Consider the following 20,325-nt stretch of genomic DNA (forward strand, 5'->3'; position numbering starts at 1 on the left):
TCAGACAGTTCTTCCATGACTGTAGTACATTTCCTCACTAGTCTTTTAAAAGAAATTGTAATTCTCCTTGATGTTATTTTGAAAGATAGTGCTATTTTCTGGGAAGATCAACCAATCAAGTAGGGTCTATTAAAACCAAAACTAAAGAAGCTACTAACAAACAGACATGAGAGAAATGCTTCTGTCAGAAACAAGTCCAAAGAGCCAGAGCTCCCAGCGAGGCGTCTTCAGCAACATTATTAGCGGAGGAGCGAAAGACAAATGGCCGCTGTAGGTCTGCCCTTTTAGAGATGAATTGGCAAAGAGACAGAACCACATGTTCAGCATTCCAAAAGAGTAGAACGTTGACTCCAGTGCCTCTGTGCGTGTTTAGTTTAAATATGGCCTTGTAACACTCTACAGAGAGATGCCACCTTCACTAGCAAATACCAACCTGCGTGTTCCTTTCTTGTTTAATTTCAAAATTCGATTAAAAGATATCTCACAAGAGAGCTTATCCTCTCATCTCTTCCCCTCTTCTTCACATTTCCATCAGCAACATTGTTCCTCCACTTGTACTGTTCACATCCACTAATTAGCTCAATCATTAGCTCTAGCACAAGTGCTTGTCGAATCGTAGGCATACTTGATTAAGCACAGTAATTGAAAACAGTGCAGTCGTGAAAGGGGAGCCTAGATTACAGGGTGACACAAGGTGGGACAATCAATAACCCGTTTCGACCCTGCAGCGGTACTGCGACCCCAAGAGTGAATAATTGCAAAGCAACGTATTATTCATCAAGTGCACTTTTTGTGTCTGTTTTCCTGCCGACCACATATCCAAACAAAGTAATACAAGCCACAGTTGTGAGATTAGCATCAACCAGCAGGGGGAGCTATGCAGTCTGCGCACAGAACAAGGGCAGAGTCCTACATCCAGAATGTTCTGACAGCTCTCATTGCACATGTTCAACAAGTGCCTGGAGTTCCAGGAAGAAATGGCATTATATACAAATGTCCGCCCCCCCACTCAGTCATAAAAGACAGAGTATGCAAGTTACACGCACTGCTGGTTAATCACTTTGGTGGGCCAGACTGAAATGACTAAACAATGTACTGACAATGAGAGGGAGAGTCTGAGCAAGCAATGGAGTGAATCAGAGAAAGATAAGACAGGAGGCAAGAAAGTTAGTTCCTTTTTTTTTTTTACAGTAAGCCCTTGTTGCAGCTGCATGCTTTTGTTATTTGCAGAACTGTTGCCCCAACAGGGCGGACCCAGCTTAATCTTACAGACATTAGAATTTGAAAGGTCCGCCTCGAAAGCGGGTCATATATTTGTATGGTATTCGTCACGCTCCAATTTTTTTTTTTATGGGGGGCTGCTTTGTCTCATTGAGACTCTGTGACTCTTCAACTTGATAATCAGCCGTACCGTACCGTACCGTACCTTACCGTACTGTACCGTAATACAAGTCAAGGAATCTCCATTGTAGCCATGAGGGCTGGCTGTGCAGAGCCAGCGAGACAGATGAATGAGTAGGGGGGAGGGGGAAGAGGAGAGAAGGGGAGAGAGGGATGGCGGGGAGGTGTGTGTGTATGTGTGTGTGTGTGTGTGTGTGTGTGTGTGTGTAGTAGAGGTGGAGAGGCCCCAGCTTTCAGCCAGCTGGAATGGGGCCCAGACTTCCCTCCTAAAAAGAGTATTAACTCCTTAGCTGCGTTTGGTGGCCAACACAGGCAGCTAATCATAAGCAGCCTTCCCCCAGTCATGCTCGCTCTCTGCCTGTGTACCTCAGGAGGGTGGGGTTACTCAGGAAGCTTTTCAAAACGCTTTTCTTCCCCCTTCCCGCCTCACGCCACAATGGCGACACTTCAAAACGTGCTTGGTGCCTTTAATCAGAGTGAGAGCTCAGTGGCTCTCTGGATAGCTGCCTGCCAGGTCAGACTGGCTAATAAAAAAGAACCCTGCTGACCCTCTTTTCTCTATGCTGTTTGGACACACACACACACACACACACACACACACACACACACACACACACACACACACACACACACACACACACACACACACACACCTCTTCAGATCTTCTATTCCTCTACCTCTTTTAATGCAATCTCATTCCTCCTGGGTGCTGCGCTTTGCTCTCCGGTCTATAAGAGGAGTGTGACTACCTCCGAGAGCTGAAGTCACGTTGTTCTTCTCTCTCTCTCTCACACACACACACACACACACACACACACACACACACACACACACACACACACACCTCCTCTGTCCTCTTTACCATCTGAAATTTACATGGAATGGGCGTGCCTACAACCTCTTCATCCCTATGGACTGCCTATGTTAGACTCAGCAGGGGGGAATCAAGAAATAAAAACAAATTCTTGTGACATATAGTAGGATAATTAGAATGTTATAAATTGTATTATATGTCCATCACCAGTGAGTGGTTATGAGTTATGAGTATGAGAATGTGGTGAGCCAAAAGAAAATCTTTAAATGACATATGCTGCAGAGCATTTCCTTTTCTTTGGGCGTCTTGACCTCTGACCTTCACAGAGACCCTGACGACATGAACGACACCTGCAGAGCACCTGTGTTGCGTCATTAGCATTATTGCCTATTTCAGCGAGCACGCCTGGGCCTTATTCAACAGGGTGCTTTTCTTCCTCGTGTCACCACAGATGGAACTGAAGTGAGCAGCTGCTGGCTCAATATGCCCCCCCCCCCCCCCCCCACCACCCCCCCTCCCCACCAAAAACAAACAAACAAACAAAACTCCATACCCACTCTGTGTATGATGTGGATTGAATAACCACGAAAGCCTCTGTTAAGAGTGTACCACCCACACACACACACACACTATGGGTAAAGACTTTCGACTTGCCCTGCTCAAAGGTCTCGCTGAGAGAGGGTACGAAATGTCTCTGCTCGCTCAGTAGAGGTGCAGTTAAAGGTCAAACCGTTTCACAGTTTCAGTCTTGTCGTGATAATTGTGCAGTTATGCAAAAGGTTAGGATACCAGCCAATGCCCAACAACTTGACACGGCATTGCAATCCTGTGATACTGTGACACTGACAGTTTAAACCCACTTTTGTGAAATGTATGTAATGTGACTGTAATGTGGCCAGCACTCTGATCACCCATCACCCACTTTCAGGTACAGTTCAATATCAGAATGAGAGGAATAACCTCGATGCAATTTGACCCTGTCTACGCAAAGCTGGTAATAAAATTGGTTCAGCTAAATAAATGTGTCATTTCTGCTACTGACCAACACTGGGACATGGTAACTAGTGGAATTAAAGTGTTATATGTTTAAGATATCATCATTCCAAGTTTTTATTTTTCTAAATAAACAGCTTTGTTAAATGGAGACATACCTTGTCATAGACTAAATTACATCAACACTAGTCCCCTGAACAGAAGCCATAATGGATTTGGATTAGTGTTCCATTAAATTCCAGCAAGGCTCAGCGATGGATCCTTCACCAGTCTAAACACCTTAACACCCCAACATCTACCTCTCATCAGGATCAACACTTATCTGGGATAAACACAGAGATATCACCCGACCACCCAGGCCAATTTCAAAGGAGTATTTGGATGTGAGTGGCACCATGCTCTCTGCTCTGCTCAATGTTTCATGCCTAAGGGTAAGCGAATTCCTCGCCAGGGACAGGAAACACACCTAACAGGCAAATATACACAGAGCAAACATGCAGACAGCGCATCTCAGGGGTGTGTGTGTGTGTGTGTGTGTCAGGGTGTGTGTGTGTGTGTCAGGGTGTGTGTGTGTGTGTGGACTGCTGCTGTGGTGAAGAGAGGCAAGGAGCAAAACCCCTTTCACAAGGCAATGAGCAACCACAGTTACCTTTGTATCAAGGCAATGAGCAACCACAGTTACCTTTGTATCAAGGCAATGAGCAAACACTTTCGCCCAATGGCAGTCATAAACTGGCAAGGATAGATGCATTCGAAATTCATTTGCTAAGCAATGCTAGGCTGTTTGTGTCCAGGATCTCTAGAACAGAAATGTAACAGAACACCTAGACACATTAACAATCAGAATAACGATCATTAACGGTCAAGCCACTTGACTGGTCACTTATCTGCCAAGCAATCTGATTTAAAAAGTTGACAGCTCATAGATGGAACCAGCTTGTATTGTGGACTTGTGATTTCATGCACCATTACCCTGTGATGCCATTAAACCTAGTAGTCCCATTGGAACTACGTACAGGAAACCCCAAACTGAGAAGGATACTTACTTGTGCATGTGCTCCAGTCCAGCAAAGATCATGATGCCATACGTGACGCCACTCTGGACCAGGAAGTGTAAGGCATACCTGCGAAAGCAAAAACAAAATTGAGCCAACGTCACGTTCAGTTCACGCCCGTGTCATATCCAGACTTTATCTCTGACCGGTCCACAGCTCCTGTGGCTCCAAGTCTCTCCTCACCTCTCCTCTCGATCAGAGATCACGCACAACAAACAGAAGCTGACCTTTAAAAGCCACTGATAGTACAACAGACGGCAGAGGGGTGAAGGGCAACACTGTGACGCCAGCAGCAAGTAGACACAGAGTTTGAAAAATGACAAAACAAGGGACTCCAGTGGCCACTGGCACCACTGGGCAATGTCCTAAATGTTGCCATCTCATTCATCTTAAGGTCTGGAAACTGAATATGTAGCCTTCTGTTGGGGTTTAATGACATAGCTTTTATCTATCTCAAGGTCCCCTACAGAGAAATGAATGGGTTTGTCCGTAGAGGAGCTTGCAGGAATTGAACACTTTTTTTTTTTTTACAGGCAACCAGTTTTGGTAACATGTTCAAATTTCATTGGTGTATGGTCATGTGAAGGACAGATAAATAGACATGACATACCCACTAGTCGCCCAGGCTAAACACTATGTAGTTCGTTGGTCAGGGTCGGAAACCCCGGAAAAATATAAAAAAAGTTCAAAACACAACGTCGACTATATTGCCAGAAGACACGACTTATATCAGTTCTAACTGTGGTGTTGTTGGTGTTTGCAAGGTGGTTGCCCTTTAGGTGGTTATTTTGCCCTAGGCCAATATCAATACTGCTGCTGCTTTATAGACGCTGGCCCTCAAGTCTGACAGCAATGACCCTCCTGGAGAAGTCTTCTGTTGAGGAGAAAAACGGGCAGGATGATGCAGGATGCGGTGCTTTCCGAGAATCCCTCCTAATCGGGGGGGAGGACGACCCACGTGGTTCTGTCTTTGTCCAAAAAAAAACAACAGACAGGTGACCAGAGACAGAAAGGAGAACAGGGGAAAGGGAAGCATAACAGGATGTTCCACTGCTAGACCTTGCCTCGCACGTCAAAGGCTTAAAACCCAGAGGAGACAGCAAGCAGCAGAGAGGCTGAGACACACGCATCCCAAAAATACCCCATCAATTGTACTGTTGATTCCTCTATCCCTTCTTACAGGGAGGGCTGGGAGTGTGTGTGTGTGTGTGTGTGTGTGTGTGTGTGTGTGTGGCATGAGTGATGCCACGCTGGGGTTTCATATCCATCAGACCCAGCAGGCACTTTTAATCCCCTCTGCCCCATAGTGTGCTTCCGTAGTGCTGTGGTTTAATTGACCATGCATCATGCACTCATTCAAACCACAGTCCTTTTGTCCTGGGTCCCAAATGGACATGGGCCGTGTTCGCCGAGCTAATGGAAGGGGGGAGGCGCAAAACACTCATCTCACAATGGGACCAGTGACTCCAAAGAATGTCCACCTCCACAAGATAGCCACTAGCAAAATCAGTATGTGACAACCAAGTGAGAATAACAGAACTGTTCCTCAATATTGAGACATCAAAATCTACGCCTCCACTGTGTGGCCTAACTGCTGATTCACCACAACATGAGCACCACCTTATCCTCAAGACTCACTGACCTCACACCCGTGAGATCCATGTGCTTGTGACCAACTTGCGCAAGCCTTGTGACAAGGCTTAAGAGCACCCATTCCCCTCAGGCCTTCCGGCTATCTCGCATAGTAGCGCCACCTCACCGTGAGTAGCCCAAAACACTCGCCAGCTCACCATGAGTAGCCCAAAACACTCGCCACCTCACCATGAGTAGCCCAAAACACTCGCCACCTCACCATGAGTAGCCCAAAACACTCGACACCTCTCCATGAGTAGCCCAAAACACTCGTCACGTCACCATGAGTAGCCCAAAACACTCGTCAGACTATAACTCCAAACCGGTGCATCACCGTGACGAGAACCCAGGGTTAACTACGCCACGGAACCTGCTCTCATTTTGGGTGCTGAAACAAGGTCACTCCTTGTTCCCCCATCGCCAGGCTACTTCCGAGCACACGGCTCTGCTAGTGCGAGCCCTGTCAGCTGACAGCCTCCCCGGGGATCTCCACGCCAAGTCTTGGCCGTGGGCAGAGTGGGCCATTATTACAGGCAGACGGCACAGGCGGCAATACCTGGCACACTGGAGAGGCTGAATGGGGACTGGGATATCATCAGGAAGCTCCTTGTTCTGCCACCACTGCCCACACTTCTATTCAAGGGCACTTCTCTGTGCATTGGGGAATTCAAAGCAAGCCACAATCCATTTGCACACAGCAAGCGATTATGCTTTAGATTCAGTTTAACAACAAACTTCAAGATGTCTACTTACACCAGCAAATTATCACAGGTACATATTTCATAAAGAAGATAATACCTCACTAATAAATCACTACTGGAAAAGGTAACAACCTCAGCTGCAAGTAGGGCAGAGATACACACAAAACACACTAGAGGGGAATTCTGTGTGTGGGGAGGTGTGTGTCACTGGCTTGATGGATGTGCTTGCCAGGTGTGCTGCAGCCACAGGAGTTCAGACAGTCTGGATGGTGGCAATCAGCGTCCATCATCCCTAAACTGTACAGCTCCTCCACTCCTGAGTGTCCTCTCCCTCCCTCCCTCCCTCCCTCCCTCCCTCCCTCGTACAGAAGACAAGCAAGGGGAGAAGAGATGAGAGAATGTGGGTCACTGTGGACTCTGCCAGCCTATCACTGCAATGACCAACAGCCTTGGGGGAGCTTGCCTGAGTTACCTGTGCTATGTGTGTTGGGCATTGTGTCTATGGGGTGCAATGCTGCACAGCTTAACTCACTGTGCCCTTCCTAGATAACACTAGGATACTGAGGGCAATTATATGATGAGGGCTTATGTATACTTGAGGACATAATACAATGTGTATAGTTCTACATACTATATTATATAGTTCTACTGCATAGTTCATGTATAAAATCACCAGATTATAACTGGCTGGCTTCATGATCAGTTCATAGTTTCAATTAATTGAAAAGACAGGAAACATGCCCAAATGATCTAGTTTGCACTCTGACACAGCACTAGCAATACAATCATAACTGGAGTGGATCCTCAACCTCAAACCTAGATTTACTACAGAAACACCCATTACTGTAGCTACACAGCTGACTGCGTTTCAAACACAAGTTTCTGCTTTCAGCCACACAAAGGCATGGTCTGTGTATCTAGAACACATCCTCGTTTGGTATCTCACTTTAGAGTGCTGATGAGAGTTAAACCAACTCGTACTATTGTGCATCTAACGTTTCACACATTCTTTGACCGTGCGTATGAGGTAGATGGCAGGCTGCCAAGGTACAGTGGCCCGTCTATGTTGGGCACAGCCATTTAGTCGGATATGCAATTACCCTCTGAACGGACCTGCGGGGTGTCTCAACGAAGGACCTACTTACCAGCCAAAACAGAAGAGGGCCAGGTAGAATCCCAGGAGAGTGGCCACCACATGTCGGACAAATGGGCTGGTCTTACTGGGGTGCAGGTAAAGCCGGAACCAGAAGGCCATCAACAGTGCGAAAAGCTGGCAGACTACAAAGTTCACCTGGGAAGAGAGGAGAGAGACAGATCATTAGGTCTGATGCCACAGAACTGGCTAAATGTTCCGGAATAATCATTTCCCCTTGAGAGGGAAAATAAGTTCTAATGCGGTTGTGAAGGTATGAGGCTTGTCTATCGTCCATGTTTGGGTCATGTCATAAATCATTATTATATAATGATACAGAGATTATTGTGATAAAGGCCATTTTTAGCAATGCAGTGGTTTGACCTGTATTCCCTTGTGGTAAAGTGCCCGATTTCTTAACTTTAGCCTAGCACTTAACAAAGGCACTCTCACACAAAACAAATCTGTGTGAGCATGCACACACACACACACACACACACACACACACACACACACACACACACACACACACACACACACTTTTACCACATGCTGTAACAGTTTCACGGGGGAACAGCATTGACAGAGCACAGTAGCTATCAGTGATTGATGATAACTCCCTGATATTTTCTCTTGCTCCGCTCCTTTGCGCCTCCCCAAGAGTACACACGGCCCAGAATGCAAACACACCTTTCTCCAGTCCGCAGGATAAGTGTGTTACTCAGGCTGCAAACACACCTTTCTCCAGCCCGCAAGATAAGTGTGTTACTCATGCTGCAGTGTGATAGACGATGACTTTAGTAAGGCTGGCTGGACGGTACAGCAATCCCTCTCCTCTTTCTCTGTTCTCTGTATTTGCTGTTGTTGCTGTCGTAGTCTGAACTTAACCAGTTAAAAAATAATTGTAAATAGCCTGTTTTCGTCTCTTCCCTCACAAGGTTAGTGCGACAAATGTATCGCTTTTCTCTTCCAGTTTAAATATATTGCACCAGCTGAGTAAATTGACTTTTAGCAGTACTGTATGTGTTAAATGATTCTTCTGTCATTCTGACTGGGAAGCCATTTTGTAGACAACTCCTCAAGTCCTTTGTCTTTGTCTTGGGTGAGTAAAAGTATATCAAGAATGGCTGCACAGACACATTAAGAGGAAGCTTATGAATGTCTGGGACGCCAGGAATGCCCGACAACAACACCCCTGAGCATACCATGCACCTAGCCATGAACTCAGAACTGGTCTCAGATCTGTGCCAAGTACACTAATCCACCACTGTGAAGAGGAACGCATACAAAACAACAGTTCAGTCATACTTACAACAGCACTGTTTACCCAGCGCTGATGACCTATTTGATATGGTACCCGCAGTAAGACCCCAAACTAAAAGTAAAAGTCAGGTTCATTTACCCACCCTCCCCCTCCTCCTCCTCCTCCCTATGCTCATTTCCACTAAGCCAGGGGGAAGGGGTGGGGCGGGGGGCAACAATGCTCTGGTAGATAAAGCCCAGGATGCTTAACTCTGTGGATGGGAGATGCCCCTTTCCATTACCTAATGTGCAGCTTAGATGTGGGAGCAAAGAGGCTTTTGTGTCATTATGCAGATTGTCAGGGCGCTGGGCACCGGCTGACGAGAGTTGAGTAATATCAGGGAGAGTGTGTTTACTCGTCGGAGAGTGATGAGGCCGTAGATAATAGCCATGTCTGACGCTGGGCGTGTGTGCCCGTCATGGGTTTCAACACTGCCCAACTTACAGCAAACACTACACGCCTCCGGTTAATGAGCAGTTGCTATGTTACAGCCACAGGACAAATCACTCCTGCCACACCTGTTGTGCCATCAGGAAGGGCATAATCAGTAGTCAGTGTGCTTGATGATGACAGTGGAGAGAAAGACTTTGACCCAACAGCAGATGATTAGATAGGGACATTTCTCGTAACTCATCAGTCCATCACGAATGACGTCACCAACACGTCAACACCAAAAAAGCAGTCAATAAGGACTAAAATCCGTTTTTTTCAGTATTCATACAGGTGCCAACTAACTCTTGTCTATTTCTGTTAAATAAAACAAGAAAACTAAAACAAACAAACAAAAAAAGACTGACCCTCATTCAGTCACTATTCATCTGCAGTGCACACCCTGCCCCTTAACCACTCTGGGCATTGTCTCTACTTCTCACTTCATGGAGGAAGGCGGTGCACTGCACACCAAGTTAGGTCAGATGATGCCTCTGAGCATCTGCTATGCATCACACTCTGTGACACTCCCACACCATCCAGGGCTGCATAGAGTCATTTCACCCTCCATTTCCCCATTCCCAACCTCCCTCTCCCTCCCTCCCACCACCTGCCATGCCCATGATCTCCCAGCCAGTTAGACCCCCACAGGAGCCCCCAAAGAGACACCAGACACCCAGCCTTCAGTGATTTAGAGTATGAAGGAATCAGAAGGCCTTGTTGCTTCCATGCATCTGACACAATATCCAAGTGTGGATATGAATAAACCAAAAGCAGTCGCGGTCCTCCATGTTGTGTGTAAAGCGCTCCTTTCGGGACCGTCTCAGATCCCAGAACTCTGTGTACTCTGAGCGTGTCTGGGTGCGCCTGGGAGGTCTGGCAGTCTCTCCGTCAGATGAACAGATGCCAGTGCCCCCGAGAGACCGTGGGCACTCATTGCTCCGTAGACCATAAGCATTCCTGGACTGTATTAGCGTTAGCGACAGTTTGTGTTGTAAACAGAGGCCCATTGTCTCAGCTCATGCATGGACAGTCTCAAGGGCAGAGGTGTTAAACAGTAGCATGTCACTGGCCCTTTGTCTCGCACGCCTACACTCACTATCGTGGCCCGCCAGGCGCCAGCACTAGAGGGGGTGAATCCACTGGACACATGAGCTCCAAATGAAGTCAAAGAAAGACAACCCTCATAAGGCACGTCGGACACGCTCATAGACAAGGCAGTGTGGCATCCTCTCCTGCATCCAACCATGGCATGTCGGACACACGATACGCAAGGCATGTACGCGTATAGTCTGTGACCTTTGCAAAGGCAGTTCTGGTATGACTGAGGTGGTCTGCGCCATTGTCCTGAGAGTCTTGGACTAGCTCCATTAGGTCCAATTCATCAAACCGGATTTTTGGCCAAGACAGTTGAAGACAAATATCTTTTGATGTGGAAAAGAACATACCATTCTTGACCTTTTCAGAGGTTGGGTCAAGTGCACGCGTCTATAGTTCCATTGCTGGGAAAAGCTTTCAGATTGCAGCAGAGCATTCAAACACCCTGAATTACTCTGAGACATGTGAGAAGAATGAAAGTGAGAGCGAGGGAGATACCGAGAAGTTACCAGAGAAACAGGAATTAGGGAAAACTTGGAAGAACAGACTAAGAGCTACTGCAGCAAGTGCGAGAGACATACTACAGAGAGACAAAGGAGAAAGAGAGAATCAATGCAAGAGTGTGATCGAGCGTGTGATGAGAAAAAGCTAAAATAATTCAAGAGACAATTCCACTCGGAAAGGCAATTGCTCAGCCGAGACCGCTGAAGAAACAAGAAGGCATTCATGGTGTCCTGGCTGCGCTGCGCGATGACTCAGGTAGCCAAAGATAGAGCCACATGCAGTGTGTTCCTGCCCCCCTGATTGAGTGCTCTCAGGGCAGGTGGCCCTGGGAGCGCCCACAGCGATATGAATGAAGGAGGAGCAGCCTTACTGCGTACCTCCGAGTCTGAGCCTGGCACAGCCCAAGGACTTAACGGTACAGAGGGAGTCGGCTCAGACTGTGCTGAGTATTTGCATATTAATGTGTGTGTGTGAGAGAGATAGAGAAAGGGAGAGGGAGATAGAGAGTAAGCGAGAGTGAGAGAGTTTGAGTGTGCATGTTATTTTTCTGTAAGAGTGTGTGTGAGAAGTGAAGGAGGAGTTCAGTGAGAATGTGTGTGTGTGTGTGTGTGTGTGTGTGTGCGCGCGTTAACACCGGTGTGAAGATGGATGACGCTGAGGGCCTAAAAATAAAGCACTGTCACTGTGACCAATCCTCCTGCCAAGCAGTTTTGCGTCCAGGTCTGCACCCAATCAGCTGCACACATCTCCCACTAAGAACCCATGACACATGTTCAGGATCTTACATTTCAGTTAATGTATGTTCCCACCATCTATAGGTCCAAGTGCTTCTATAAACACCATCTAACACTTCTCTCCGGAATGCCTCTCTGCATCTGTTGGGGCTGGAGGCAAGCTTTCCAATTGTTCTTTTCAAAAGCAGGTTTTCCAATGGCCTAAATGTCTTTAGAGGCTGTTAAAAATAAGTTTTAAAGGCCTGAGTTGCTTGGCACACTAATTTGGCTGCTTCCTTTTGTCAGAGAGCTGCCTTTATCCAAAGCGACACTTGAAGAATGAGACTATGACTTTAGCTTTGTTAGCACCATGTCCTAACTAGTTTATCTACATGGGCTACGCTAACTCCAGGCAGTCACCACATCAAGTAGAGGCTAAAGGCTGAGCTAAATAAACTTCTGTTTAGGCTTCTTGATATCAGAGAAGGGTTCCTGACAGTTGGAAATGGTGTATCTTATAAAACCTTTCAACGGTTCCAGAATGTCCAACACAATGTATAAAGCAGGCACCACATCACTTAACGTGAGATAAGTTAAGGGTAGATAATGTGTTTCAAAATGACCACACAGTTCTGAGTGTTTGTGCGTCTAAGTGTATTTGTCCACAGGCTTTCGATGTCATTTCATGCTCTAAGCTGTATATAAGCTCTACACGCAGCAGTATGCCCCGCTGTTTGCTGAAATAAAAGCGTTGGTTTATCAAGTAGGCATCTCAGCCTGCGGCAACAGCGAGAACAAAACCTGCCATACTATGTCAACATGAGGGGGGTAACAACACTTTTTCCAACACAAATGAAGAGGTAGCTTTCTTTCGGTGATAAAAGCACTGGAGGGCTAATACACGATCTGCTGTAAATGCCCCACTGCAAAACATCTGCTACGCTTTCATTGTAGCGTTCCTTCTAATCCCCATTATCTATCTATCTATCTTTCTTCTTCTGTATATGGAGCAGTGAGGGAGAACTGAGACCGTTCGATCAGCACAGCTGATGTAGGTTAGAACAGAACCGACTGAGGCTCGTTCCTTCTGCCCAGACGCTGAACTGGGTCGAACTCCAGCCCGGGGGGAAGCAGAGCAGACAGATTCACAGAGGCACCACACCTTCACACAGAGGGCACAGGGAACATCAGGTCCAACTTTGGCCCTGGGAGATGTCCATAATCATTCAAATGCTACCTCACCGCTGGATGAGCCGTATTTTGGGCAAAGCCAACCACCCCGCTCCCAAAATAGCCAAAACACACAGCCCGGGAGGGGTCCAGAAACAAGCAGAGGAATGCACAAGGTGTTTGTTTTCAGAGGAATCGCAGGACTGGACGTGAGTGCTTCCATGTGCCGAGATGACAGGGTTATTTTTGACTGTTGGTTGTAAGCCTCTCCCATGATGCATTCTGTTTTCAAATCAGTAGGTGATGTGGGGCAGTGGGGAAAGCTGCTTAATAGCAGCTATTTCTGAAACTATTTATGAACACCATCCCCCCTGCAGGTATAGAGTGTGAGAGTGTGATATAGAGGGGAGGAGAAGACGAAAAAGGGCTACAGCAACCAACAGGAGACAGGAAAGGAAAGAGAGAGTGAGTGACAGAGATAAATGGACAGAGGCAGAGGTGTGAACAGAAACAGAGAATGAAAATCAAAATGACAAATGGAGGAGAAGGGATGGCAGTTGTATTTTATTGTGCTCTAGGGCAACGCATAGTTTTTTTCAAAGACTTCAAATGTGGTGTGTGGACGCTCCCATCCTTAAGGATGAAAGAGATGTATTATCGGAATGGTTGCACTGTCAGTCTACCTACTGAAGGTGGTCATTCCCATCAGACTCACTGCTGGCAGTTTCACCTTCACACTTTGTTGCGTTTCGTTCACGGACATTAGCGCTTTTCCTTGGCTACGCCGCTAAACTCATCTGCGGCGGGCTCAGTCTGTTCACTGTCTGCCTGTTGGCGTCCTCTTCCCTTTCCTCCTGACGAGCACAAACAATGTGTCTCTTGCTCCGACACCCAAAATATGTCACGCTTATATCAGATGCAGTATGAAAGCCATAGTAAGATCAGTCAATTTCAAATTCCAGTCATTTTAAAAGGCCAGAGAGTTCTTCTCTCATTTAGTAGTCTATAAAAGATATTTAAACTCAAGACAAGGGTCATCAGGGAGAGTCTAAACAAGAGAAACTAGTTAGCATTAAGAACTGAGTGCCTGTGCATTTAGCTTGTTGTTTATGAACTAAAGGGGCATTATACAAGACTGTTTCCTATTGGTTGGCTGGTTAAATGGGATTTAGGGAAACACCAGCAAAGGTACATCCAAGAAATGAACACCATGTTATCATGACCACTGGCTATGGACTCCCTCTTATAAAATACTGGCTGCCGTTTTCTGAGAAGAAAGAAAATATGCATCTTTTAGTGAATTAAGAGATAAAGACAGGGGGAAAATACAGAGGGACAGAAAGTGAGACAGAAACGAAAGACAGACAGACAAGACTGAAACAGAGATGTCATACAGTGACACTGAGCAAGACAGAGGCCCAGAGGGTGAGAGAAGACAGAGAAGGATGGGGAGAGGAGAGGAGAGGAGAGGAGAGGAGACAGCGTCTCTCTGGAGTTGCAGCCTGCTTTCCATCCCCAAACCATCTGGCTCCTGCTTCCCCAATATGACAACTGCAGCTGATGGGCAGAATTAAAATAGACAGACAAAGAGAGGGAGACGGGGAGAGAAAATCAGACCGAGAAAGTGGGGGGGAGGGAGGGAGAGACAGAGGGAGAGAGAGAGTGAGATAGACAAAGTCATACTGAGAGGGGGAGATGGACAGGGAGCAAAGGAGATCTAGAGAAGGGTGGGATGAGAGAGGAAAAGAAGGGAAGAATGGAAGCACAGACGGAGGGAGAGGGACTAAGATGGAAACAGACAGAAGAACGGAGAGCGGTGAGCATTAGATAGACAGGGGAGAGGCAGAGGGAACAGGGACGCGGTGCGGCCAGTAACAGGGGTTCAGCAGGATGCAGCAGTCAAGCCCATCTTGAGGAGCATGATTCGGATGCAGCCCTGAGGATGCTGACAGGCTGAGGGAAGACTGGCTGCTTCCTGCCTGCTTAACATTCATCCAGCACCGCGGAGAAAGAGCCTGACACTAGGCTGTGCAGCTCACTACTGCTCAGAGCTAATCTCCACACACACACACACAGACACACACACACAGACACATACAGAATCACACACACACACACACACACAAACACACACACAGACATCCAAAGCGACTGTGTCACTCATCTGAACCAGCCAACAAGCTTGAAGATCAAGTTTGTTGGCCACTTCACAGAGGCATTGGGAATTATCATATTTATTGGGCCAGCTGTGTCTCGGCTTCAAACTGTGTGTGTGTGTGTGTGTGTGTGTGTGTGTGTGTGTGTGTGTGTGTGTGTGTGTGTGTGTGTGTGTGTGTGTGTGTGTGTGTGTGTGTGTGTGTGCCAGGGCTGGGGAAGGAGGCAGTGTGGTCTTTAATCAGCCAGCAGGCAGCCTCTCTGACGGGGCTCACAGGAAACCTCAAGCTCTCTGCTCTGCTCCACTCAGCAATGGTGATGGCTGCTGCTGCTGCAGGCTGCAGCGTTACCAACACCATGTGTGTGTGTGCACAGAGAGGCTGGCACGGCAGTGCATGCACAGGTTCAGGAACCACGGCGGACGCCTGCAGAGCAAGGTGTTGCGGTGCAGGCCACGCAGCTTAAATAGCTCTCGTCGGATTACCGCCCCAACCCAACATTACACTACGCTTGTCAATCAGCAGGATGCAGAAATAGAAGGGGAGGGGAAATCCCCCACACATGCAAACCAAGCAAGGCTAGCCTCTCACCTGGGACATTTAGGGACTTTCACTGCTGACAGGGGAAAGTGGAAGGAGGCAGACAAACAATTCTCTTCTACACACACACAGTCTCACACACACACACAGACGCACATCATACTGTAGCCTTTTCATTCACTGAGCTAGACTCACATTTTGCTGTACAGTGCACACACACACATTTTGCTGTACAGTACATTTTGCTGTACAGTACACACACACACACACACACACACACACACGTCATACTGTAGCCTATTCATTCACTGAGATAGACTCACATTTTGATGTACAGTGCACACACACACACACATTTTGCTGTACAGTACACACACACACACACACACACACACACACACATCACACTGTAGCCTATTCATTCACTGAGCTAGACTCACATTTTGCTGTACAGTGCCTGTGTGTGGCCCTTTGTTAGGCAGGGCACTGTTGTGTCAGAAATGCCACTCACTCTCAGTCTCCAACTTAAAAAACGAGAGTCAGTAGGCTTGATGTGTATATCTTAAGTTTATTGCTGTCGTACCATACAGCAATAGAGGTGGTTCATGAAGCATCGTGGTGCGTGTCCAAAAATTGTGGGTGTGTGTGTGGGAGTGGCTGCCCTGGCCAATTAGAATGAGTTTCACTTTTGACTTTTGATCTAACATCAGTCAGATAAGGTGAGGCCACTCCTGCTTCACACACTGAAATGCTCCATGTTTACAGATAAAAAAAAGAAAAAAAAAATGCTACAGCAAACATTCCTGGTGGTAATGAGAGGAAGAGATGAAGGAAGATTGCGTGGGTCTGTGAATGTGTCTGGGCGTGTGTGTGTGTGTGTACGTGTGTATCGATGCCCAGCCCTGACTCTTGCTCTAATCTTGAGCAGTGCCATCAATCCATGTCTCAAAATGTAAAGTGACACGCCTCACTCATCAGACACCAGACCGGAACTCTGCCCCCGCAATTCCATTCCAAAGTCGGCACTCATGGTTCTGGGCCAAACAAGCAAACCTGTTTTAGTCAGCTCAGATGCATCTGCCCTCCAGACCACTCCACCTGCAGCCTGATCCATTTATGAGGCAGGTGCTGGGTTATCCGTGGGAGCAGCCAGGCATGGAAATTCAATGATATGGCGGAAGTCTTGGCCGCAATACCTATTTGCCCGATACAGATGCTCTACACCCAAACCTGTTTTTTTTCATCAATGTCTTGGATGCAGGAGTGTCAAGGTTTCTAGAACAGGCCAGGCATCTCAGCCATGTGCTTCTCTGACCAGAGAAAATGGCCACTGCAAACATTAAAAAAAGCACAGAACGCCTAAACTAAAAATGTGTCCACATATCGAGGGACAGTAGAACAAAATCACACCAAAAACTAACTAACTTGGTAAGACTGCCTTTCATGCCAATGAATAATGGAAATCAGACAGGCATCTATAATGCATGGGAACACAATTCACTCTCACAGACAGTTTTGCAGTGGATTAAACATTCACCCAGTAATGGTTGTTGGCAGATCAAAAACAGAAAAGGAAAGGGAAGTCCTTCCCATCTCATCTCTGTGACACAGCTAAGGGGAGGAAACTGTATCCCCCCCGCCCCCCCTCCCCCTAGATGACATAACCAATGGGCAAACTTCCTAGATATTAACACTACAGCATGCTTTCCCACTCCATCAAAAACTGCATCCATTCAACAGCCAAGATAACGGGCCCTGTTAATACTCTTGGATTGGGCCGCAGTTTGTAACTTAAAAAAAAAAAAAAAAAGAGCGTTCAAAACCGGCAACAAATCTCCGGCACCTTTTAATAGACTTGGGGGGTGTTAGCCTGGAAGCTGCAGTCAATCCCATTACTGTAACCGTCACTGAAATCTGAGGATGTTTGTTGAGCCGGCAGCCAAGTATAAGACCATGACTATGCAGAGGGGGCAGGGCAGAGACAGATGTGTGGAGCCATCTGAGGAATGCTGCCCTCCCCTCTCTCTCCCCCTCTGGTGGCTTAGCGAGCTTCACTGTACGGGGCAAGAATCCGTGTGGGTCCCCCCCCCCCCCGCCCCTGTGCCAAGCTGGCAGCCACTGTGAGTCATGCCTAGTGACAAATCCCACTAGAGTTATGCCAAACTGGCATTTCCACAAGCTCATGCCGGACTTCACTGAGCTCTATGAACGTCAACGCAACATGGCTGTGTGGAGTACTGTAGACAGCACTGTGCCAAGACGTCTGGTCTGCATTTGCATAAAGGTACGGGAATGAAAGGAATCTATTAGTCTAATTTTAGTGCAGTCGGCAGGAAGGGGTTAGTTATTATTCTGCTTCTTTAGGAGTATTTCACAGTGTTTTAATAAGGTTAGGGAGCTGGGTGGATTTTTTTCTCTCGGAAATCGGTGTTAACTTCTCCAGTCACAAGAGCTCTCACATGCCTCCATCCTCCTGTTCTTTAGAAGCACCCGTGTGCCTGGAGAATTATAGCAATGCTCACATAGTGTAGGCTACATTTATGCACATAAACATCCATCGTTGCATAGTGTTGCTTTAAAAAGTCTGAAAATCGGGCTTTTATTAACTCTAACACAGCTATGTGCAGTGCAGAATTAAAAATCCTATCCTGGTGGGATTAAAGAAGAAAAGCAAGATATGAATAATTCAAAGTCTGAAGTCAGAAAAATCACAACGAAAATTCGGCGCTCGGCTTAAAAGTGCCGCTGAGGCCTGCCCTCTCCCTGCCGCTGAGAGGCCTCCAGCTCAACTACAGACGGTATGGAAGACACACAAGGCTAGGCTGAAAAGAACTGTTTTCAGCGGCCCAACCGCACCCCACCCAACCTAAACCCAACCCACCTAACCCCAACCCACACGCACCCACCCAAACCATGAAAAGCTACACTTCAAAAGGAGCTTTCAGGGAGCTTTCATTTGCCGACTGTTTGTCACTCTCTGTCCAGGTGCCACAGTGTGGCTTCACAGACGAGTTCACCAGAAGAGAAGAGAAGAGAAGACACACCATAAGCTCTTTACGCTTCTGTATGTGCTACCTGTATGTGGCACGGTGTGGCACCAACACCCTACACGATCAACAACAACAACAAATTCAAACATCATCTAGACCTACGTCAACACAGACAGGGGCTAGATATAGCAAATGTTCAAACATTATCCTTTTCAAACATTTTGAAATGCAGGATGTTTTTATGTTACAGGATACAGGCTACACCTCGCCACTCAGCTGGACAGAAGGCTTCAGCGAACAGCAAGTCCTCAGCAATAGGATGCATGTGTGTGTTCTGGTAAATGTGAGTGGGCACAACCACCTCCCCAGAGGCCTGTCTATCAACAACAAGCCTGGGCTCTCTCTCTCTCCCTCCCTCCCTCTCTCTCTCTCTCTCTCTCTCTCCCTCTCCCAGCTGGGCATTGGGAGGTGGCAGCTGGCGCTTTTGTTCCAAACAGCACATAGCCAGGCTCTCTGTCGGCCAGTCGGTTTGCCCAGCGCGCGGCTTTGAGGCGTTCGACAGTCACCCGGGCATCCGACAGTGTTCCATTTAATCAGAACCACAGAGGGAGACGTACAAAGGAGGTCAGAAGCTGGTTGAAGCCAAATGCACTATCTGCATGCGGTCATCAGTGATTCATTTGGATGACCATGCCAGGTGGTGGACATGGTGATGCGGTGTTAGAAATGTTGTGTTTGGGGTGGTTCCAAAAACAGGCGCTCAGCTCAACAGCCAGGGTAGCGAGCGTTGGGTCTGTGGCGCTAAATATTTGGAAAAGATAGACCGGGTAAGTAAGTCTGATTGTGACTGATATGTCTTTAGCAGCTCTTATCCTGAACGGGCAGGATGCGGACAAGGTCTTATATTTTCTGGTCCACAAAATTATAAAAAAAATGTATTAGCATATAATACTAAACTTTTACTCTACCTGTAGATAGTTTCACATTATTAACAAGTGGGCATAGATTCTTCACCAGAAGTGGCAAGGCGACAGATGCAGGTCACATGGGAACTGGAATCTATCTGGTGCTGTTGAACCAGTTTGGCAACCCTAAGGAAAAACTGCCAAAAGCATGAGCTACCTTTCCCATGGGAGCCCTTCAGTGACCCACTGTGCACCCATACACATACCATAAATATATATATGTGTGTGTGTGTGTGTGTGTGTGTGTGTGTGTCCTTCTACAGAAACACCAGCTCAGAAGAAGCATTAAAGCACTCACACTCACACACACACACACACACACACACACACCACTGTCTGGCCATATTCAAATAAAGCCACCCTGCCTGCCTGACTGAATTAGCATTCCTTCTGAAACGACGACCTTACCAGCCTCATATCTCAATCAGCAGCACTTTTCATTCAGAGGGTTTACATTCCTCAATTTGAATGCTGACTCTCGATTGGCTGCCCATCTCTGCCCCAGTCTCCTCTGGTTCCCAGTGAGTTATTCATATTACCATGTAGCCGCAGTAAAAAAAAAAAAAGCTTCCCATTGAGGAAGTCACAGATGCTTTTATCAGTGCAAAGTATGTGATGAATAAATGCCTGGCAACTGAAAAAAGGAAGGAAGGGATGATTAGAGGAGGAGGAGAAGAAGGGGAACAGAGTGGAACCTCTAACCCAGATAGTAATGAATGAGCACACCACAT

At 47.1% G+C, this 20,325-nt stretch overlaps 1 protein-coding gene across 1 annotated transcript in view; it reads right to left on the reverse strand.

The window, feature by feature from the left end:
- Positions 1-20,325, reverse strand: part of mboat2a (membrane bound O-acyltransferase domain containing 2a) — a gene marked incomplete at its 3' end in the record, with an annotated part of 54,047 nt that overhangs the window by 19,303 nt on the left and 14,419 nt on the right. Inside the window, exons 2-3 of the mRNA XM_080850499.1 lie at positions 7,743-7,888; positions 4,256-4,333 (exon numbers count right to left, since the gene is read on the reverse strand). Coding sequence (XP_080706625.1) covers positions 4,256-4,333; positions 7,743-7,888 — 224 coding nt within the window. The remainder of the gene's footprint in view (positions 1-4,255; positions 4,334-7,742; positions 7,889-20,325) is intronic.

Source organism: Sprattus sprattus (assembly GCF_963457725.1).
Source record: "Sprattus sprattus genome assembly, chromosome: 13".
Classification (NCBI taxonomy): Eukaryota; Metazoa; Chordata; class Actinopteri; order Clupeiformes; family Clupeidae; genus Sprattus; species Sprattus sprattus.